The 20553-nt window shown below is 40.9% G+C and overlaps 1 protein-coding gene across 1 annotated transcript in view; it reads left to right on the forward strand.

Annotated features, from left to right (window-relative positions):
• IL12RB1 (interleukin 12 receptor subunit beta 1) overlaps nt 1–20553 on the forward strand; it is a 200930-nt gene that overhangs the window by 113737 nt on the left and 66640 nt on the right. Inside the window, exons 7-9 of the mRNA XM_082260759.1 lie at nt 8884–8966; nt 13368–13572; nt 17045–17215. Of these exons, the coding sequence (XP_082116885.1) occupies nt 8884–8966; nt 13368–13572; nt 17045–17215 (459 nt within the window). The remainder of the gene's footprint in view (nt 1–8883; nt 8967–13367; nt 13573–17044; nt 17216–20553) is intronic.

Below are 20553 nucleotides of genomic sequence, written 5' to 3' on the forward strand. Positions count from 1 at the left end.
CCTTGTAAGACCCCCTAGGATCTTACATAAAGAAAAAAAATAAATAAATAAAAAAAAAACCCCCTTGAAAAATTGACAACATAAAAGGGTAAGGGTCAGGAGGGGAGGAGGGCACATGCCCATGCAACGCAAAATCTACACCTCAATAGAATTGGAGTACACCTCTGACCCAGTGAAAGATACCCACAGCAGCCACCGAGCTCTAGTCACCTCCTCTGAATTTTTTAACACCGATGTCAGTTCCTCCATCTTATGATTAGTGCAGGATTAACGCAGTATATATCAGTGCATTACTGCATGTTAAATGCAGTATATTTGAGTGTGTTACTGCACGTTTAACACAGTATATATCAGCGAATTACTCTGTTTAAAGCAGTATATATCAGTGCGTTACTGCATGTTTAACACAGTATATATCAGTGCATTACTATACATTTAACACAGTACATTTGAGTGCGTTACTGCACGTTTAATGCAGTATTTTTCAGTGTGTTAGTGGAGTGTGTCTGAGTAGTGAGTACACTCACAGTACTCACAGGAGAGGTGGTGGACTGGCTTACTAAACCATCATCATCCTCCTCATCCATCACCCATGCAGAGACTAGTGAGCAATCCACTGCAGCTGCCAGAGTGGCTTATTGTACCGCCCTCTCCACAGCTACTCCTGCCATAGCCCTAGCATTAGGCATGGAGGAGTCAGCTGAGTTATTTGAACACAGCATCATTCACTTGCTCCTTAACGATGCACAGCCATTACTTGATTCAGATGTTGTTTCTGAGGTTGAGGAAGGCAGGAACATGAGCCTATAGAGAGGGGAAAACACTGGTAAACAACAAATTGGCAGTCATGTTCCCTCAACCGCAGCATATTGCCAAGTTGTCTTCAATAAAAATGAAGATGGAGGGGGTGACGATGATGATGAGGTCACTGACGCAACTTGGGTGCTGGATAGAGCAGAGGAGGAAAGTGAGGCACAACCCCAAAGAGCCAGCCATCATGGAAGAGTAGAGAAGAGCAGCCACCCTATTCCACCATATTATGGAGCTGTTATCTCCCAGCCCACTCCCCACAACTCAGCTGTTTGGGCCTTTTTTAGCACATGTGCAGCCAATCACACTGTTGCAATTTGCAAACTTTGCCTCAAGCAAATCAAGCATTGAATAAACACCAGCCATTTTGGTACCACATGCTTGACAAGGCATTTAACCTCCCACCACACAAACGGGACACAATTCTGCTCCTCCTCACTCCTCACCCTTCCGGTCTATATCTCATGACCTCTCAGCAGCTTCCACTGACAGGGATAATGAAATAGCACAGGGTGTCCTAGATCCTTGCAGCACATCTACCAGTAGCACACCACCAGCTGTGGACTACAGCAGGCAAATTTCTCTGTCCCATCTGCTGCAGCAAAAGTGATACAGTCACTGCCACCCACATGCGCAGTGTCTAAATTCAAGCTTGTCAAAGCTGTTGACTTTGCAACTCCTGCCTTTCCATCTTGTGGATTCTGCCCCCTTCCGTGAATTAGCAGAATATGCTGTACCACAATGGCAGGTTCCCAGTCACAATTTATTTTCACGTTAGGCTATTCAAGGTCTCTTCCCTCTCGTGGAAAGCAATGTTGTGGCATTGTTAGGCAAGGCAGTCAGCCACAAGGTCCACGTTACTGCTGACGTGGTCCAGCAAGCATGGTCAGGGATGATATATTTAGTTCACAGCACACTGGGTAACTCTGCTTGCAACTCAGAAGGATGCAGGACAGGGCTCAGTCCTGCAGCTTGTTGTGCCACCATGTCTCCACACAGCTAGGGGTGATGATGCGAGATCAGCTCCATCCCCTCCTCCTCCATGCCCTCCTCTGCTGAATTGTTCCATGGACAACAAGCACCCCCTAAGCTTTCAAGGGGCTATTCAATGGGTCAGGCTGAATGGTGCCATGCAGTGCTTCAGCTGGTCTGCTCAGGGGACAGGAGCCACAACCGAGCAGAGATTCTGGCAGCTCTGCAGTGGCAGGCCCAGAGGTGGTTCACGCCACGCCAGCTGGAGCCAGAAATTGTGGTGTGCCATAATGGCACAAACCTCCTGTCCACCCTTAGACAGGGAAAGTTGACATACCTGGCACATGTCCTCAATTTGGTGGTGCATTGTTTTTCAAATAGGTACCCAGGGTTGGAAGATCTGCTGAAGTAGTCCAGAAGAGTCTGTAGCTATTTCAGGAGGTCATACACAGCCAATGCTCGGTTGGCTGAAATTCAGTGGGAATTCCACCTGCCTGATTTGTGACATGCCCACCAGGTGGAACTCAACTTTGGCATTGCTGCAGCGGCTGCACATGCAGCAGGGGGCCATCAACGGGTACCTGTGTGAGTATGGCACGACAGGCTCAGGCCATAAAGGATGCATGCCCTGTACTGTCACCATTTGAGGAGGCCACAAGGATAGTGAGCCGTGACAATGCATGCATCAGTGACACAATCCCTGTTGTGTTCCTGCTGGAGCAGACTCTGCGTGGCAGTATGGACAGGGCATTCGAGGCAGAGCAGCAGGAGGAAGAGGAGGACTTCCTTTCTTCTCAAGGCCCGATTTATGCAGACACCATTCAACCTACACCACAGAACACACAAGAGAGAGGAGGAGGAGAAGGATTCTGGCAGCTTTGGAGGCATTGAAGCAGAGCAAGGCATGCGTCAACCCTTAACAGATGGTTTTCCATTCCCAGAACCCTTAGAAGGAGACAGATACAGAGACTGTAGTTCTTAGTGACCGCGAGGAGTCTGCTTCTCATGCCTCCACAAACTTGTGGTGCATGGGTCCCTCATTCTTCAAAGCCTGCGAAAGGACCCAAGAATACATGGCATCAAGGAGAAGGATCACTAATGATCACATGTCATGATATGGTGGGAGTTTATCTAGGGGCAAAAACAGATATGGAGAGCTTTCCATTTGATGATCCACTGGGTCATAAGAATAGACCACTGGCCAATAGAGCTGCTGGGCTGTCCTGCATCCAGCGCACCCGTATTGGGCATTCAGTGCTGCCGGAGGTTTTGCGGTAGCCTGCGAAAGAACCCGAGAATACGTGGCATCAAGGAAAAGCATTACTATTGTTTGGCAACTCTCCTTGACCACTGTTAGGGGAAAGTCTCAGAACTCATCCCGTCCCCTCAGAGGGAGCAGAAGATGAAATCTCTTGAGGACACCTTAAGAAGGAGTTTATGTATCACCTTTCCTTGAAGAGAAAAGAACTCACTGCTCAAGGTGGTGTAATTGCCTGATGACTCACACCGGTGCATGCCCCGGCTCGCCTCCGTGAAAACTTGATAAAGGAATCGTAATGATTAAGCACACAGTCAGTGTGTGAAACATGTCTACCTTGTCACGATTGTCATATTTGGATGTCCAGTCAATAAATCTGGATTTTGACTCAACCTGGAGTGCTGCCAATTCCTTTTCCTTTATCACCTTTCCTTACCCTGGTAGGTTACAGTCTAGTGGAAAATGTAGTTTTGAGGCTTCTATTGGTCAAGTGAGGAGCTTTGGAGAAGGGGCTGCCTCAGTGATGCCTTTCAAATTTTTTTAACCTCAGTGCCTAGGGCTGTCAGCTTCCACATCCCATCGGCAGGGTCTTCATCATATGGTGGGAGATTACCTAGTGGCAAAAACAGACTTGGAGAGCTTTCCAGTTGAGCATCTACTGGGTTACCGGTTCATGAGAATAGACCACTGGCCAGAACTTGCCTAGTATGCAATAGAGCTGCTGAGCTGTCCTGCATCCAGCGTGCTTTTCGAACGGGCATTCAGTACGGGCATTCAGAGTTTTGTGGCAGATAGGAGAACGTGTCTGTCCGTGGACTGGCTGACATTTATCAAAATTAATCCATCCTTGATTAGCAGCAGCTATCAAGCCACAAATGCAGATGTCGCTGATTAGGTGCTTTCTGGATCTCAAATCTCTGAAAGACTGTCTAGGCTGCCTAGCTTTGTGGGTATTGATTTCATCTATAAGAAATTTCTTTGGTGTAGGTTTCATGGGCACAATTAACACCCAAGGACCAATTTTTCCGCACCTGTTTGACAGGTACATTTCTTTGCATTTTTGACAGCAAGGCCAATTCTTGCTTTCATCAAGAGTACCTCTATAGGGTTGCGGTGTGAGGGCACCACTAACATCCAAAGACCAAATTTTATGCACCTTTTACTTCTATCCAAAGTCTGCGAAAGGGACACCAGAATTTTTACAAAAAATCTCTAATCTTGTTTTGAGTGCCTTGTGAATTGTGGCCCCATCATACTGACTGGCTCTCCAAGCCATTGTTTATAAAATAAAAAAAAGCTTGAATGCAAAATGTAATTTTTTTTTAGCTTTATAAATGTCATTATTGCTGCAGCAGGCTACATACACAGTACAGTTGTGACACATTACAGATTACAGGCAGACTAAGGGGACCCCCCCCCCCCCGGCACTATGTTTAAATGAATTATTCATTTTTATTGTTATTTCTCATTTTGATGGATTCCCTTTAATTATCATTATATGACTGCTCATTTAAAAATTATGTTTTTTACAAACTTTTTTTTAATTGATACATGTCCCACAGGGCAGTACCTGGACCCCCATAACCATTGTATGCCAAATTACTTGCATATAAGCCTTCAAAATGGGCACTTCTGATTTTTCCAGTTCAGGTCCAAAAGACTTTAATGGGGTTTGTTTTTTGGTTCCAAACTTTTGCGATGTTCTATAGTTCTGCCACGAACCGAACAGGGGATTGTTCGGCCCAACCATACATATTGGCCTAAATTGATGAAGAAATTTGATTTTTTTGCCTTTGAACTCTTCACCTGATTGCCGCCACACACACTTGACACCATCTGAACCAAATAAATTTATCTTGGTCTCATCAGACCACAGGACATGGCTCCAGTAATCCCCAGTAATGACTGTGTGTTGAGTTATTTTGAGGGGATAGCAAATTTACACTGTTATACAAGCTGTACACTCACTACTTTACATTGTAGTAAAGTGTCATTTCTTCAGTGTTGTCACATGAAAAGATATAATAAGATATTTACAAAAATGTGAGGGGTGTACTCACTTTTGTGAGATACTGTGTGTGTGTGTGTATATATATATATATATATATTTTTTTTTTTTATTAGCACAAAAAAAAAAAACTGCAGTGGTGATCAAATACCACCAAAGGAAAGTTCTATTTGTGGGGGGAAAAAGGAACAAATTTTATATGGGTACAGTCTTGCAGTGTTGTTTTTGTCAGTAAAAAAAAAGCAGTGCCATATCACAAAAATTCAACTGGTCATGAAAGGGGGTAAATCTTCTAGAGGGCAAGTGGTAATTGTTAGTTTAGCCTGACTTTTTATAGTGATATTCCTTTGGGGGATCTAGGGATGTACTTTTATTGAGGTTTACGGGTGTTAGAGTGTAGTTAGATTCAACAGTATTTACCTCAGAGAGTTAACAACCCTATAGAGGTATCTATTGGAAAGATGCATTGATGAGTGTCTGTGAGATAACGTTGTCCCATTTTAATCTATTAGGGTGAAGGGGTATTGTGTTATGTTTGTAAATTTGAATTTCTAAATTTTTGGTATTTAATAAAATGTATTTATTTTTCTACATTAAAGCCATGTGTGTCCATGCAAACAGCTACTGTTGGATGGGGACCATTATCTTGGGTTTCGTTCCTTTCATGTCTTTTTTTTTAAGTGTATTTAAGCTGCAAGAAACACATCTATTGAGTGAGTTTGCGTGTACATACTTGACTACCTACTGGTAGTCAACCTCTTTTTGATTGTATTCAGTACATCAGGATTGATCAACTTTCAAATAGATATACCATAGTTTGCAGACGCTATAATTTTTGCACAAACTAATAAATATACACGTATTGGGATTTTGTTTTTTCAAAGACATGTAGCAGAATACATTTAGGCCTAAAATTATGAAGAACTTGATTTAATTGGATAGGTTTTTAAAAGAAAATAGAAAATATTAGGGTTTTTTTTCTAAATTTTTGGTCTTTTATTATTCATATAGCAAAAAATTTAAAATCAAGTGGTGGTCAAAATACCACCAAAAGAAAGCTCTATTTGTGTGAAAAAATTATTTAAATTTAATTTCCATACAGTGTTGCATGACCGTGCAATTGCCAGGTAAAGTGGCACAGTGCTGAATAGCAAAAAATGGCCTGATCATGAAGGGGATATAACCTTCTGGAGGTCAAGTGGCCATTAGGGATGATCGAACTTTTGAAAAGTTCGGTTCGACCAGAACACCCGAACTTCACGAAAGTTCGGTTCGGATTTCAGAACCCTATTGAAATCAATGGGACCCGAACTTCGGTAATCAAAAAACACCATTTTGAAGCCCCAAAACCCAATAAATGCCCCTAAAAAGTGTCTAGGGTTCTGGGTCATGCCCCATTAACTATTAATCACACAAAAAAAAGTTCTTAAAAATTGTCATTTTTGATAAAAAAGCCAATTATTGAAAAATTAAAAAAAAAAAAAAAAAGAGATTTTTTGATTTTAGTATCTGGGGGGTCTAAAAGGTGTGCATGTGAAGTTTCAGCTCTGTAGCATGTCCAGAACCATAAAAAAAAAGATCGTTTGTATTGGCTTTTTTATCAAAAATGACAATTTTTAAGAACTTTTTTTTGTGTGATTTTGTGTCTGGGGGGTCTAAAAGGTGTACCTGTGAGGTTTCAGCTCTGTAGCATGTCCAGAACCCCAAAAAAAGATCATATAAGTGTAAAAGAGGGGTCCCACCATCCCTGCTCTACTGAAAAATGATCTTTTTTCTGGTTCTGGACATGCTACAGAGCTGAAACTTCACAGGTACACTTTTTAGACCCCTCAGACACTAAATCCAAAAAAAGTCATGCCTGCCTCCAAAAATGCCCGATAAATGCAAGAAAAAGCACCGTAGAGAAGCCGTATACCTGTTCTAATAAAAATTATAAGAAAATGCTAATTTTTGGGGGGTTCTGGACATGCTACAGAGCTGAAACTTCACATGTACACTTTTTAGACCCCCCAGATACTAAATCCAAAGTAAAAATCAAAAAATGTCTTTTTATTTTTTTTATTTTTTTTTTTATAATTTTTCAATCATTGGCTTTTTTATCAAAAATGACAATTTTTAAGAACTTTTTTTGTGTGATTTTGTGTCTGGGGGGTCTAAAAGGTGTACCTGTGAAGTTTCAGCTCTGTAGCATGTCCAGAACCATTAAAAAAAAGATTGTTTGTATTAGAAAACTTTAAGCACAGGAATATGGCTTCTCTGCTGTAACACCTTGCCGGTTTAATAGCAGGCATTTTTTTGGGTTCTTTGCAGTCAGGAAAAACATCTGAACTTGTGTATAGTGGTACTGTGCACAAGTTCTGATGTTTTGCCTGCCTCCAAAACCCCCCAAAAAATGCCAGCAAAAACACACCTGGGCATTTTTTATTTTTCTGACGCTAGCGTTTTTTTGGCATTTTTTGGGGTTCTTTTGAGGCAGGCAAAACATCTGAACATGTGTATAGGGGGTATATATAGGCATATATGTCTGAATATATACCCCTAGACATATATAGGTGTGATAGTAGCAGAAATATATTACTGTAAATGATTTCATTAGCGCAAGCATTTATTTCTGCTACTATCACACCTATATATGTCTAGGGGTATATATTCAGACATATATGTCTATATATACCCCCTATACACATGTTCAGATGTCATGTCTGACATCAAACATGTCCTCAAAAAAACACTGGCAGTGGCAGCCCCTGCAGCATAAAAAATGCTTGCTGGTGAGAAGCCACATACCTGTCCCGAAGCAACTCAGAGAAATGATCATTTCTCTATAGCGGTCACCCTGCTATGGAAGGGTTTTTTTACCCTGCCATAGCAGTCACTGTCAGTTAACCCTACACTACACTACGGTCCCCTGACACTTAACACTTTCCCTACAGAAACTAAATTTTTGAAGCTAACTTAAGTGTAAAGGAGCACTCTAACTACACTAGATATCCCTTTCCTCACACTAAAAATAGCTAAATGACACTTTTAAAGTAAAATTAACAGAACTGCTTCCACTCTCTTCCATGTCCAGTATAACAATGCTGGGAATATGGCGGGGGCGATCTTATATACTGGGGGGCGTATTCACTAATGATTGGTCTAGGGACCCCCTAGTCACTCCAATCACATTCCTAGCATTCTCCTGCCCCCTCAATTGGCTTTTGCTAATGGTTCTGGTCCAATCACGGGCTTTTAAAGCCCATTTCCTGAAGCATTGCATTTTGGGCGGTTCTGGTTGCCGAATTCCGAACTTTTTGGGCAAAAAGTTCTAAATTCGGCCGAACCTCGAACACCCAATGTTCGGGCCGAACCGATGGTGGACCCGAACCGTTCGATCATCCCTAGTGGCCATTACCATCGCACAGACACATATACATTAAAGACAAACATAACTCAAATAGAACATAGAAATATAAATATAAATAAAAATATAGAAATTGCCTGAAATCCATACTGGTCTCAAAACAGCACAAACAGATATTAGGAATCTCCCAAAACAGCATGTTAAAGGATTTGAGTTATTTCCATGTCACCCTAAAAGCTATAGGATAAGGCTTATCCCCAGCTGTATCTTTTTTTTTTTTTGTTTTGTTTCATTTTTGCCTTTTCATTGGCAAAGGTTCCCCAGAACAGTACCCAGATTCCAAGGCTATTTATTTGGCAATAGCTTGCCCAATCCCCCAAAAGGATCAAATTGTCCACCAAAATTTGCCTTCCACTGACACACACGCCATCTAACTATGCAGCAAAGAATGTGTTAGACTGGTATAATGCTCCTGTTACTGTTTTGCAGATATTGATTATAATCCACATGCAAGTTACAAAGCAGAAACATTCAAAAGTAATGGAACTCGAATCCTGAGATTAGATTGGAAGGTATGTTTTTAAATGCTGGTTAATATGCAGCAGTAATGTATACATTTAAAAAGTCACAAAATTACACCTGTATTTTTAAGCTTTTTAAAAATCTATTAAACATTTAGTTCGCATGTACATGTTGGAGCTGTGGATTATGTTGACAGTGGTGCAATGGATTACATGGTTTGTAATGTCTTGATTTGCAGTTGATGAGTGAGAGTAGCAATAGGATTTACTGATATGAGGAGAACTAGCAAAATGACCAGAAATCTGACATGAACAAGGAGATCACATTCCAGTGGATCAGAGCCATTTACAGTGCCCTAAAAAAGTATTCATACCCCTTGAAATTTTCCACATTCTGTCATGTTACAACCAAAAACATGGGGTTTTATGTGATAGACAAAGTGGCACATAACTGTGAAGTGGAAGTATAATAACAAATAAATATGTGAAAAGTGCGGCGTGCATTTGTATTCAGCCCCCCTGTGTCAATACTTTGTAGAACATCCTTTTGCTGCAAATACAGCTGCAAGTATTTTTGGGTATGTCTCTACCAGCTTTACACATCTAGAGAGTGAAATTTCTGCCCATTCTTCTTTGCAAAATAGCTCAAGCTCTGTCAGAATGGATGGAGAGCATCTATGAACAGCAATTTTCAAGTCTTCCCATAGATTTTCAATTGGGTTTAGGCCTGGACTTTGATTGGGCCATTCTAACACATGAATATGCTTTGATCTAAACCATTCCATTGTAGCTCTGGCTGTATGTTTAGGGTTGTTGTCCTGCTGAAGGTGTACCTCTGCCCTCAGTCTCAATTCTTTTGCAGACTCTAACAGGTTTTCTTCTAAGTACAAACAAGTGGTTTCTGCCCTCACCCGTAACTGGTCACTGCAGCAAGGAGCATTGGCAAGGCAAAGCATATGAAAAAAATAAAGAAATTTCAAAGCTCAATTTACCGACCAGCCTGCGACCAACCGGATTGACCTGTCAACAGTATGCGCCCCATTTTCTGTGGACCTAACTGTAATTTCTGTGAGTCTCCAACAATGGAAGCACATGCATTTAGACGGATAGGTGTAGGGCAGAAAAGTCTGAAGGGAGCCCACCCTTCAGGGGCACACTGAACACCCAGCCCATAGCATTATGGCAGCAAAGATGTCTTTGCCTGGTCAATATAATTCATAGTACAAAAAAGTGGTTACTGCCCTCCCCTGTAACTGCTCACTGCAGCAAGGAGCACTGGAAAGGCAAAGCATATGAAAAAAAACAAAGAAATTTCCAAGCTCAACTTTCCGACCAGCCTGCGACCAACCAGATTGACCTGTCCAACAGTGCCCCTGTGCCTTTAAGAAAGGATGGGCTCCCTTCAGGTTTATCTGCCCTACGCCTTTCCATCTAAATGCATGTGCTTCCTTTGTTGGAGACTCACATAAATTAGTGTTAGGTCTACAGAAAATGGGGTGCCTTGCCGGGGCTCTGTGGCTTACGCATGTATTTGCAAATGTGTGCAACTAAACCCCTGTTTTTAATGCATGTTTTTAACATTGGTCGCAGGCTGTTCAGTAAGTTGAGTAAGGAAATGTCCTTGTTTTTTTCAGGTTTTCTTCTAAGATTGCCCTGTATTTGTCTCCATCCAATTTTCCATAAACCCTGTCCAGCTTCCCGGTCCCTGCTGAAGAAAAGCATCCCCACATGATGCTGCCACCACCATGTTTCATGGTGGGGATGGTGTGTTCAGGGTGATGTGCAGTGTTAGTTTTCCACCACACATAGCGTTTTGCTTTTAGGCCAAAAAGTTAAATTTTGGTCTCATCTGACTAGAGCACCTTCTTCCACATGTTTGCTGTGTCCCTTATATAGCTACTCGCAAACTGCAAACAGGACTTCTTATGGCTTTCTTTCAACAATGGCTTTCTTGTTGCCACTCTTCCATAAAGGCCCACACTTGTATAAAGTACTCAAAACCCATACTTGAATAAAAGTACAAGTGCTTGATCAAAAAGTGACTTGAGTAGAAGTGGAAGTGCTCTATCAAAAAGTGACTTGAGTAGAAGTACTAAAGTATTTAAAATTTTTTGTACTTAAGTATTGCAAGTAGTTTTTTTTTAAATTTTGCTACTCAAGTACTAAAAGTAAAAGTACCAGTAAATTTGCTACTCAAGTACTGAAAGTAAAAGTACCAGTACTGCGTTATGTAGTTATTTAAGAAAGAAGTCAAAAGTTAGAACGTCATATTGTTTTTTATTATTTCAAATGATTAACCTAAAGGACAATCACAATTCCTTTGGCTGTAACTTTTTGTAAACAAAAACAGATAAAGTACGTATGTCCCTCCCTTTCCCCTTTAAAGTATCCCTCCTTCTCTTCCCTGCATGCTTTTTTTTCTCCACAGCTTATTGGTGCGCAAAATCATATATAAACCAATGTGATTTACAACAATATATTCCAATAATGAAATAAAGGAAGAGTGTATGAAATCAAAGTCAATAAAAAGTCCATATATATAATGCCATAATACCATATATATGTGACAAAACTAGATGAATATATTTCCAAAGGTGCAGGAATCAAACAGGTGCTATTCCAAATAATAGGTGCAGACTCCCACCACCTTGTGGATTTCCCCCTTACCCGGCGGATGAAGGTAAGTGCAAAATAATATCCAAATAGACTCTTCCAGTGAAACAAAACTGCAAAAACTGTGCTCTCAACTTCCAGTGAAAAAAGCAAAATCAGCCTCTTACCAGAAAAAAGGTCTATGTACGCTTGTGACTCTCCTTGGTTGGAGAAGGGTTCTCTTTCCCCTTAACAGCAGATATGTAGACCGTTTTATTTATACATACAGTAGCATTTATTTTCGTATGCGCTGATTTACACATGACATTATACACATTTTTTTGAACTTCATGAAACCTGCCATCTACTGTTCTGGCAGTGGTAATTTTTATAATTGTAACAAGTAACTATGCAGCACAAAAAAAAATATTGGAGTAGAAGTATTGAAATCATCGGAAAAAATGTAGTGAAGTAAAAGTGGAAGTAGGAGAAAAAAATTCTACTCTAGGAAAGTACAGATACCGCCTTTCGGTACTTAAGTACAGTAGTTAAGTAGTTTTCCCTAGTTACTATACATCTCTGTAAAGGCCAGATTTGTGGAGTGAACGACTAATAGTTGTCCTGTTGACAAATTCTCCCACCTGAGCTGTGGATCTCTGCAGCTCCACCAGAGTTACCATGAGCCTCTTGGCAGCTTCTCGGATTAACGCTCTCCTTGGCCAGCCTGTCAGTTTAGGTGGATGGCCATGTCATGGTAGGTTTGTAGTTGTGCTATACTCTTTCTATTTTCAGATATTGGATTGAACAGTGCTTTGTGAGATGTTCAAAGCTTGGAAAAAAAATGTTATAACCTAACCCTGCTTTACACTTCTCCACAACTTCATCTCTGACCTGTCTGGTGTGTTCCTTGGCCTTTGTGATGCTGTTTTTTCACTAAGGTTCTCTAACAAACCTCTGAGGGCTGCACAGAACCGCTGTATTTATACTGAGATTAAATTACACACAGGTAGACTCTTTTTTTTTTTTTTAATAAGGTGACTTCTGAAGGCAATTGGTTTCACTAGATTTTAGTTAGGGGTATTAGAGTAAGGGGGGGGGGGGTGAATACAAATGCACACCATACTTTTCAGATATTTATTTGTAAAAAATTTTGAAAACCATTTATTATTTTCTTTCCAGTTCACAATCACGTGCCACCTTGCGTTGGTCTATCACATAAAATGGCAAAAAATACATTGATGTTTTTGGTTGTAACATGAGAAAATTTGGAAAGTTTCAAGGGATATGTTTTTCAGGGCACTGTATGTTTCCATGCCTTAACATTCGTCACCAGCATTTTATAATTTAAGTGACACTCCTTTTACAGTTTATTACACAAATATAGCAGATTATGACTGATTACAATTTATCCTAAAGTTATAAGTGGATGCTGGTGGAAAGAATCACCTACTGGCTTCTCATGTTTTAAGTGGATGCTGGTGAAATGAATCACCTACTGGCTTCTTATATTTTAGAGATTACAGAGGACCTATGTCCTCAGTAGGGGGTTCTTCTTTGTCTCCTACAAAAACACTGTAAAGCCAAACAAAGGTGACTCGGCACTCCTAGCACAGTTTCCATAACCTTAAATAAGAAAAAAAAAGTGAAGCCCACTTCATAATGGAAGGTAGGTGTCGAAGTCTCCCTGGCAAAATGAAATATCAAGATGAGCTGAAATTACTTTTTAAATGTCAGTTCCTTGTTGATTGAAAGGCTGGAAATAACAACTTCACAAACATAACACATTAGGAGAGAGGAAATTAATCTTGTTATAAAAAAGTTCAAGTTTTCTCAATGATTGTTATTCTTTTATATTCACAGCTTGGCAGAGAAAACCAGAGAGATATAAATTATGATATTACCCTCACCTTACTTTCATGTCCAGATGCCAAATTACATACCCGTACAAAAGACAATTGGTTAAATGCAACCATATCAAGTGCATCCTACAATGCAACTATTGTAGCCTTTAATCAAGCTGAATATGCACCTCCATGGTCTTTATTGATTGATGAAGCTGAAACAAGTAAGTACAGTATAATAGTGTTTCTATTTTTATGGGGAAGATTTGATCTCTATTATCCTATCTGTAGTTGGGTTTTGCCGCCGTCCCTGGGTAAAGATTTGTGTATAAAAGTACGTGAGGAAGGCAGCGCATGAACCACACCGGGATGCAATGGATAAGAAAGTCAGGTGAACATCCAGTATAGAAAAGGTTAAAAGTTTATCGGTATTGATAACCGAAAAACAAAGTACATAAAATGCTTACATCCCCCTGGGCTGGAGTGGACAAGGGCACCTGGAAGCAAGCAACACGAGTGCGAGGAGGTCAGTCTCCTAGGACTGCTGAGCAGTGTGTGCACTAAGCCGGAAACCAGCCAGCGCAAGGCTGAAAGGACAACAGGACCACAAGCTATATGGTTGCCATGACTATGTGTTTCGCGCTATGCGCTTTATCAAGTCATGGAAAGAAATGGCAACAGGGAAATTTAAAGATAGGGGAAGGGGCGGGACTGTGATTACAAACCAGGAAAAGGTTTGATTGCATTTTTAACCTCTCGGTGCCCTTATCTCCCTCCTTGGTAATATAAAGGTTTAAAATACGCACAAAATCTCTCAATTAAAAAAATATAACAATAATAATAATAACTGGAGGATGCATTATAGAAAGTATTGAATATAAAATATAAACACACAGTTGAAACATCAGAAATTAAATAGCACTAGAAATAGATGTCAGCAATATCACTTGATAGTATTATTGTGTGTAATTGTGATACATGCACACATCAGAATGCATTAAGAAATTATGGTGCTAATTGCTAATGCACCTAAGCATAAATATTAAAAAAAAAAAATGAATCAAAAAGGAGATCACAAACCCCCCCCCCCCCCCCCCAGTTGTACTGGGTTTCCGAAGCAGACACGTAAACCATGAGACCACAGAGGGAAGTGGGAGGCTATTGTTGGCATGCAAAAGTACAATTTGCAAAAACGTTCCTGAGACTGCTATTTGCAGCAGGCATTTGTAATCAGCCTTTTACTGCCTCCCTATAAAAATGACAGGGGTGGCACCCAGGGCCGGTGCAAGGATTTTTGACACCCTAGGCGAAACCTCATTTTGCCGCCCCTTGGCTCCGCCCCATTGGCTCCGCCCAGGCTCCACCTCCTTTGCCCTGCACATGTATACCTCACCTTTTTAATGACTGCTACCATTTTGCATACAACGCTTTACTAGACCAGCTAATTTTAAAATAGTTGATTTTAAACATTTTCTCATATGCAAAACATAACTTAGCAGTTCACACTATTGCGATGTGGGAACACTGCAAATCTACTGCGTGTTCCCGCATCGCATCCGAGCACAGGCAGTTCACACTGCCATATGTGATCCGCTGGGGGTGTCAATTCGAAGTTAACGACACCCCCAGATCAGATCGCATATTGCAGTGCAATCTGAGTCTGACAGTTCACACATGAATTGGATCGCACTGGTTTGAACCACCATGCGATCCGATTCTGCTGTGGACAAAAAAAGGGTCCTGTGCGAGTTCAATGCGATTCAGATGTGAATTCAGCCATACAATCTGTATGGCGGAATTTGCATCGCACAGACATAGCATGTGATTTGCAGAGCAGTGCGCTCCGAATCACATGCGATGTCTGTCATCGCAATAGTGTGAACTGGCACTAAAATTACATGCGATGTCTATGTGGTGTGAATTCAGCCATACAGACTGTATGGCTGAATTCACATCTGAATTGCATTGAACTCACACAGGACCCTTTTTTTGTCCACAGCAGAATCGGATCGCATGGTTGTTCACACCAGTGCGATCCGATTCCTGTGTGAACGGTCAGTATGCACTGCGATATGCGATCTGATCTGGGGGTGTCGTTAACTTTGAATTGACACCCCCTGCATATCACATATGGCAGTGTGAACTGCCTGTGCTGTGAATGCGATGTGGGAACATGCAGTAGATTCGCAGCGTTCCTGCATCGCAATAGTGTGAACCGGCACTAAGTGCCGGTTCACACTTGTGTGATGTGGGAACGCTGCGAATATGCAGCGTGTTCCCGCATCGCATCCGCACATCTAGCAGTTCACACTGCCATATGCGAAATGCAGGGGGTGTCAATTAAAAGTTAATGACACCCCCAGTTGCGATCGCATATTGCAGTGCGATCTGCAAGTTCGCACAGAATCGGATCGCACTGGTGTGAACCACTGTGCGATCAGATTCTGATGCGGCTCAAAAAATGCCTCATGTGCAAGTTTGCTGCGGATGCGCTGCGAATTCAGCCATACAAAGTGTATGGCTGAACTCGCATCCGCACATGAGATCGCATGTAATGAAGGAGCAGAGCGCTCCGAATTACATGCGATCTTGCAAACCGAACAAGTGTGAACCGGCACTCAGTCTGCAGACTGCAGGTTGAACAAAATAAATGGCCAGCTGTCTAACTTAATAGCAGTCAGAAATAACCACCTTAACACCGCCCCCCCGGCCCCCGGATAGCTTCTAATTCTAAACCAGGATCTTTTAGGATAGCTTCTTAAACCAGGATATTGTAACAGTATGTAGAAAACATATTTTGAGTTGAGTCCTCCAGCCAGGCTCCAGCACGCACCTTCCAATCTTTTCTTGTATTCTTGCTTTGGTTTCTCCTCCTCGGATCAGTTCGTTGCTGGCTTGCTGCCCTCCACAGCATAGACTCACACTCCATGCTTCCTCTCTACCACCTCTTCTTCCCAGACCCCCACGCTGGCTGCACTGACACGCCCAGTCCCTCTGATATGTGAAGTGATTCATGATATCACTCCACAGCTTAGCACAGGACAGGAGAAGAGGACGGACCTACGGGAGCCGAGGCTGACTGATCAGTATTTACATCTGGAGGGAGGAGGGAGGAGGGGGGTGAAACTCCGTGAGAGAGTAACAGAGACAGACATGCATCAGACTGAAAAAAGTCAGCAGCGGACCGACTGCTCACAGGACACGGTGATGACACTTGCCGAGTTGCCGATCACAGTGCGCCTGTCAGTGATTGATAGATTATACAGTACAGAGACCAGAGCGGCTCGCTGCTGCACAGCACAGGGGAGAGGGAGGGAGAGACTGAGAAGAGGAATTGAAACCAGCGGCAGGGCGCCCAAGGCGGCAGTGCGCTCTAGGCGGCTGCCTAACTTGCCTAGTGGTAGCGCCGGCCCTGGTGGCACCAAAAGGGTTAAATATCGGGATTTAGCAATTTATTTAGCAGACGTATGTTGTCTAGCAAAATATACAGTACATTCTTCATTCGTTTAAAAGCATCTGTGACAAAGTAAAATATCTGTATATTAGTACTTCTAGCAATTCTCTTTCTCAAGGTATCTACTGTTTTTTATACTGCAGCATAATTGTCCTGGAACTTGAAATTTAATTTTAGAGTCAGAAAATTTTCCTTTATGGCAAATGCAATTTAATTTGACAGCATTACAATTCACATTTTAGGATCCGATTTTGAAAATGTCACACTATCAGAAAGACAACTGACACTAAGTTGGGAAAAGAAAAGAAAAAAGTCTGCAGACTATTGCACTGAGTGGCAGGCTTCTTCAGGGAAAGAAATCTTCAGTAATATTACAAGAAATTCTAAGAGTAATCATATAAACATATCAACAGGTAAGTCATAGTCACATGTAACTTTCCCCCTTCTCAGTCATCAAAAACACTTACAACAGTACTTTTTGTATCTAAAAGGATGTGCATCTATGAATCTGTATCTAAAAATTAATGTGCATCTGAAAGACTAAACAGCCCATGATGTATGAAGTAACCTCCTGGGAACAGAGCTCTATAGTTTCACATCTGTTGTCAGTCTCTGCAATGTCCAGGCCTTGTCCCAATTCCCAACTCCGATCGTAAACAGTGGATGTTTTGCAATCTGGTCTGTTATGCGTTATACGTTTGAGAATATTTTCCCGAACGATAATTATAGCGAGTTCTTTTCGTCAATCAATTTCTTTTTAACAACATACACCAAGCGTCATGAATACAGACTAAATAGGGAATATATATTTATTCACAAGACATGTATTTACAATAAATAGTAAGATATAGGTGACATAAAAATGAAACAAAATCTTACATAAAATACCAAATTACTTGCAACACTGGGTTCTGCTCAACAATATAAATGAAATGAAAGAATTAATTTCTCCCAGCCTATGTAAAAACCATATAATATAGAATTATCAGACAAAAACGTGTTCGATTTGCGTAGCCAACAGTTACTCCTCTGCAGTTGGAGTGAGAGTTAAACTACGTAAAACATAAAACTGGTGGTTGGCTAATATAGCGCCAAACAAATATGGTAACATTTAGCAAAACAAAAATAAAGTTAACCACTTCCATACAGAGCAGTTACACCCCCTTCTTGCCCAGACCAATTTTCAGCTTTCGGGGCTCTCACACTTTGAATGATAATTACTCAGTCATACAACGCTGTACCCAATCAAATTTTTTATCATTTTTTTTCACACAAATAGAGCTTTCTTTTGGTAGTATTTAATCACCACTGGATTTTTTATTTTTTGCGATATAAGTGAAAAAAGAGCGAAAATTTTGAAAAAAACACATTTTGTTTTAGTTTCTATTATAAAATGTTGCAAATAAGTAATTTTTTTCATAAATTTGGGCCAAAATTTATACTTCTACATATCTTTGGCAAAAATAACCCAAATTAGTGGTTATTATTTAGCCTGTGTGAAAGTTATAGAGTCTGCAAACAATGGTGCGAATCATTGAAAATTGATCACACCTAATGTACCGACGGCCTATCTCATTTCTTGAGGCCCTGAAATGTCAGGACAGTACAACTACCCCCCAAATTACCCCTTTTTGGAAAGTAGACATTCCAGGGTATTTAGTAAGAGGCATGGTGAGTTTTTTGAAGTTGTAATTTTTTTCCCACAATTCTTGGGAAAATGAAGAAATATTTTTTTTTTGTTACACAAAATTGTCATAATAACAAGTTATTTCTCACATACAGTATATGCATACTTGCAATTACACCCCAAAATACATTCTGCTACTCCTCCTGAGTATGGCGATACCACCTGTGTGAGACTTGGGGGTTGGTTAGGATCTCTATTAAGCTTTTGAGAATCAAGATATCTTCTAATTATCCTTAAATTGTTGTCATTTTAAAATGCACACTATATGAATATTTATGTAAGAACCATGATCTGTGATTCACTGCCACAAACTAAACACCCGGCACAGAAAGCCCCTGCTGTTCTTAACAACAACAGGGGCTATTGCTTTGAGTAACAGAAGCCACCATCTGCCCGATAACCTTCCCCGAGACCTGCATATTCAATACACCTCTGTGTCGGCAGCATGAGTGACGCCCAGACGGCTCAACCCACGGCACATGCGCACAAGGGGGGAGACCGCGTGACGGATGTCACAAGCCGATACGTGCAGCGCCTATGGCGCATGCGCGAACCGGCTTAAAAATCCGGGGAACCGATGTCCACCTTCACTTCCCTCGCAGAGAGGGAGAAGGACGGACATAGGAACCGCTACCTGCAGAGGATTCATCCCAAATGTAAGTTTCAACCCACTATCTGCCTTTGAACAAACCCCTAGGATTAATATGGCACAAACAAATGATCTCCCATCATATTTACAACAGGACAGCAAAACCTCAAAAAAACACCTTTAAAGCCTGCCAGGCTTAGATGGGACCATTTGCCCTGGCTTACTACAAAAAACTGTAAGTTTTACTCGACCAAACACCTGAGATCCTAAAAGTAATAAAAGTGTCATTATTTACATAAATTGATCTTATTTAATACCCACATCCAGAGCTGGTTGGGACACCTACCACCTTCACTGAGCATCTAAAAACGACTAAATTGCGGTTACATTAATTTGGGTCAGTAAATATAGCATACTACAATATTATATTATATATACTTATGCTCTACTTGTATTAACCCCCATATATGTGAATAACAGCCTGCAGACCCAGTTTTGATAACATGAATGGTAAAGACACCTACCACCACGAGCTAGCACCATAAAACAACCAATCTGTGATTGTAACAATCTGGGTCAGTAAATATAGCATACTTTATTACTATATATATAGAAACTTATGTTTCACTTCTTAACCCACACATATTTGCATAATAACTTTCAGACCCAGTCTGGACCAACTTTAGCATATGCATGACCCACTTGGAAACCAAACTATCCTGCTTGCTCAACAAATCGTTCTTAAAGCACGCTATTGTAAGTGCTCCTATAATACATTGGATATGAAATTTATGTAAACCCTTCACATCACCTAACATATAGACATATACTTTTGCAGGACGCTCCGTATAGGTTCTCGCTGTATAGCAAAGGGCTAAAGAATCACCCATGGAACAAAACAATCTATGTATGTATACTCTACCTTACTTTATACCACACAAATAAACCCGTGGTATATATAAACTTGAGAATTAATATATATTTCTTGTATACTACTGTTACAGAAATGGTGACAATATTCCTTGAAAAAGGCTTACCTTTAGCCGAAACGCGTAAGTTACGCAGGAATAATCTCTGATCAAACTTCCAAGTCACACAGCATGGAGGGACAGAGACACATATTCCTACAATAAGTCACCTTATGACACATGTCACATTATTTCTAACTTTCAAGCACTCATTCACTTTGGTCTATAACCCACCACCAATGATTATGTAAAAACATCTTGTATGTTTGATGTAAACCAATTCTTCTTTTTCTTTTTATTAAATATCTTGTATACAACTTACTTGCCTCAAAAGTCCCACATAACTTGGCGTGAGGTACCAATCTAGAAACACATGTGTGAGACTTTTACACAGCCTGGCCACATACAGAGGCCCAACATGCAAGGAGCACCGTCAGGTGTTCTAGGAGCATAAATTACACATATAATTTCCTAACGGCCTATCACACTTTTGAAGGCCCTGGAGCA

This window comes from Pelophylax lessonae (genome assembly GCF_965119305.1).
Source record: "Pelophylax lessonae genome assembly, chromosome: 1".
Lineage (NCBI taxonomy): Eukaryota > Metazoa > Chordata > Amphibia > Anura > Ranidae > Pelophylax > Pelophylax lessonae.